Here is a 4,107-nt window from a genome sequence, read left to right as displayed (position 1 = left end):
CATGTCTAGGCGTATGCATATGTATTTATGCGCAGATTTGTATGTTTGTTTTATGGATGCGTTTTTATGTATACATTTTCATGTCTAGGCGTATGCATATGTATTTATGCGCAGATTTGTATGTTTGTTTTATGGATGCGTTTTTATGTATATATTTTCATGTCGAGATGCATGCATGTATCTTTACAGTTCCATTGATGGCTGTATGTATGTATATACGTATGTATACATACATACACATATATCATGCATATTTGTGTTCGTAGAGGTGAGTGTGTGGATGCATGTGAATGAGTGTCTGAGTGCATGTGTTCTTCGATGTGTATATTTGTGAATGTATGTTATCAGGAAATTCCTGGTTAATGGTAGCACTGACCTAAAACCTATATACGTAGAGTAGTTTTGAGCTAGATATCACTGCCATCACTGCTATCACCACCGCCACTGTCACTCCCCCCTCTCCATACCACCTCTACCACCTCCACTACCCCAATTGTACCCCATCACCACCACCACTATCACTACTACAACCGCTATTATCACAATCACTGCTATTATTATCACTGGAACCTCACCATTCACACGTACACCATTGCCACCCGCCACTCACATCAGTACAATCTCTCTGCCCCCCCCCCTCCCACATCATACCACCATTATATCACCATTGCCACCACTGCCACCACCATTGTCACCCACCTCTGCCCTCCGCCACAATCCCCACCATCCCCACCGCGATCACCACCATCCCCGCCGCTTCCCTCATCCCTGATACTACCACCACCGCCACCTCTACCACCACGAGGCCCATTCATGTCAGATGTAATCAATCAAAACGATTTATGAAGCAGTGCTATTGATAACTAGTATGCTACAGTGATAAGATAACTAGTAAGCTATTGTTGTAATACAAGCTGAGATGAGATATTTATCATGGCCCTTTAAATCATGGAACACTTTCCACTTACATGCAGGAGCTATCATGGTTCACTGACTTGCCAAGAGTATCAAACATCCAACTGAGGGAGACTGCCTTTTATATCCTGGCCTCAGACAAGATTCTTAACTCTTAACAGTCTTGTATACCTTGCAATAAGAAGGTGACACTTGTACTGCACTAAGTGCAAAACCAAGTCACTTAGCTTTCAAGATCCCAGTGCAACCTGCATTAAATAGGTACTACTGCTACTGCACTATTTGCATAACCATGATAGGGTAAAGACTCCCTTTTGGTCATGAATAACCATGGGATTGCACGTAGAAAGTTACCCTTCGAGGCACAAGTCCGCGCTAGGTTGTTTATGGAAGAGCAACAGTCGCCCATGCATACCAGCCTCCCTTCTCCACACCACTATGAAGTCGCAACTCATTTCTACAGCTGAGTGAACTGGAGTAACATAAAATAAAGTGTCTTGCTCAAGAACACAACACACAGTTCGGTCCAGGAATTGAACTCACTACCTCATGACTGTGAGCCTGATGCTCTAACCACTGAGCCATGTGCCTTCACCATGATACTTAGCTTGTAACTGTTCAGCACATCTTGCTGTGAATAGATAGCATCAGTGTTGTAATATGTCTACAAGTAAGATACTCAGTTTTCAACGACCAGTCCCCTTAGCTCTACAAGAGCTCTACAGAAGCTCTACAGAAGCTCTACAGAACATTCCATTTGAATCTCCTTCATCTGTTAGTCTTTTTCATCACTCACAGTCCATAATGTCTCAGTTATCAGAGGAACAAATTTTACTGATCTCATGTCCTAAATCCTTGCAATCTCAAATTTTAATGGGTTGTGTTTTTTCCAACTTTATATCTCCTTTCTTCACAATCCTACTATCAAATGGACATGATGGATCAATCAATATGCAAATTCAATTTTCCTTGTCTATTACTATACTATCTAGCTTGTTATGTTCCATATAGTTATCTATTTGAATGGAAAAGTCACACAAAATCTTGCATGTGCTCAATTCTTTCTACCTGATGATTGCATCATTTACTTCCATTTTCGACAAAGTTTCCAGTGTAAAACTTTCACCTTTTGATCATATTTCCATTTCTTATATTCTCCATAGGACTCTCCCTAGGCCAACATGGGACATTCTGCAACAATGTGTGTCATTGTTTCATCCCAAATTCCACATACTCTACATTTTGCACACATACTCTCCTCACACACGAACTTACACAAGTTGTTTCTTTGCAGTATTATTATTAATATTGTTGTTGTCGTTTTCTTTCAATCTGCATGTTTGATGCAATCCTTTGCCAAGACACACCCAATGCCCCAGGGCAAGTGAAGTTAAGAGTTGTTGAAATATAACTGAAAGCTTGGTGAAGGGAAATGGCAAGAGCAGTAGAGAAATATCTCCATATAATACAACACAAACATTTAAACTGATAGGGTTTTTCTAAGGATGTGGGCACAATCTTTTGTCAGCACAATCTTTTGGATTTCTTTGAGACATGGTTCTCCTGTGATGTTGTCTGTTTCTGGCATCTCTTTTTATCATACCCAGGGCACCTACAATAACAGGAACAATTTCACTTTAACACTTTAACCTATAAAGAATCTCCAGGATTTTTCTTTGAACTTGCATGGTTGTACCATTTTTTCCAAAGTTGACCTTGTCCGAGCTTATCATCAGATTCCAATGAACACTGACGACATTCTCAAAACTGCCGTCACTCCCCCCACTTCCTTTGGAAGTTTCGAGTTCCTGCTTATGAGCTTCGGTTTGCGGAATGCAACGAGCACATTCCAGAGGTTTATCAATGAAGTTGTCCGTGGACTTGACTTTGTGTTCGCTTACGTCGATGATTTGCTCATAGCTAGCGACACGCGTGAAAATCATCTCCAACACTTATCTCTACATTTTCAGCGTCTTCGCACCTACAATGTGCGAATCAACCCCGATAAGTGTGTTTTCGGATATTGATCTAGTTGGACCATGGCCTGTCAGTCGCGGGTTCTCTTACATATTGACATGCGTCGATCGTTTCTCTTGTTGGCCTGAAGCCATTCCAATAGTGGACATTTCCGCTGAGTTAGTTGCTCGAGCTTTCGTTTTTAACTGGATTGCTCGCTTTGGTGTCCCAGCTAAAATAACCACTGATCGTGGACGCCAGTTGAAGCTTTCGTATTTCGTGAATTGTCGCGAATCCTTGGCGTTCATCACATTCGTATGACCAGCTACCATCCAGCTTACAACGGGATGGTCGAACGTTTTCACAGGCAACTGAAGGCTGCTCTACGCGCCACTCCCGATCCACAGTCTTGGACAGAATTCCTGCCTATCGTTCTTCTTGGTTGTCGCATTGCTGTTAAAACAGACTTAGGTTTCTCCTCTGCTGAACTCCTTTACGGTACCATCCTAGCACTTCCTGGTACAATGTTGACGCCAGACAATTCATCACGTCCTAATCCAACGTCGTATGTTACCAGACTTCGCTCGTATTTCTCGAGTCTTTCACCTATGCATCCGCGTGACCAGACTATTCCCTCTCACGTCCCACCGGACATTGACAAATGGACTCATATTTTTGTTCAGGATGATTCTGTCAAGGGACCTATTGTTTCTCCTTATAAGGGACCATTTCGTGTGCTATTGCGGATAGCCAAAAGTTTTAGTCTCGACATCGATGGTCGGGCAGAGACCGTGTCGGTCGACAGACTTAGAAGGGCACATTTTGAGGTGTCCACACCCTTCGATGACACACCAACCACGCCCACTTTTGATCCTTTACAACCACCTACACATCCACCTGTACATGCACCTTTGACCACACCATCACCTACATCTCCACCTTCATCGCTACTACCTAACACGAACAAACCCTATGTCACCAGAACAGGCCGCACTGTGCATTGGCCCCAAAAACTCACTAGAACTATTTACATCTAACCTTTTTTTCTTTTTTCTTCCTGTGAAAGACAATTGTTTTCTCGTGTGCTGAACAATACCAATGCCTTGCCATTGAACTTTGTAAAACTAATATTTTGTGCATGCTCCTTTTATATTGCTTGTGATTATATTTTCTCAATTTCACATTTTTGTATTATATTTTGTAAATTTCGCACTAGCGTTCTCAGGGGTGGGGGCT

At 42.2% G+C, this 4,107-nt stretch overlaps 1 protein-coding gene across 1 annotated transcript; it reads left to right on the top strand.

Moving 5' to 3' along the window:
* Positions 1–3,218: 3,218 nt before the first annotated feature.
* On the top strand, positions 3,219–3,908 carry LOC106875744 (uncharacterized). The gene has a single exon (XM_014923994.1). It carries the CDS (start codon positions 3,219–3,221, stop codon positions 3,906–3,908), a length of 690 nt encoding a protein of 229 aa, XP_014779480.1.
* Positions 3,909–4,107: the final 199 nt, after the last annotated feature.

This window comes from Octopus bimaculoides, chromosome 8 (assembly GCF_001194135.2).
Source record: "Octopus bimaculoides isolate UCB-OBI-ISO-001 chromosome 8, ASM119413v2, whole genome shotgun sequence".
Classification (NCBI taxonomy): Eukaryota; Metazoa; Mollusca; class Cephalopoda; order Octopoda; family Octopodidae; genus Octopus; species Octopus bimaculoides.
This window is presented reverse-complemented; position numbering and strand designations above follow the sequence as displayed.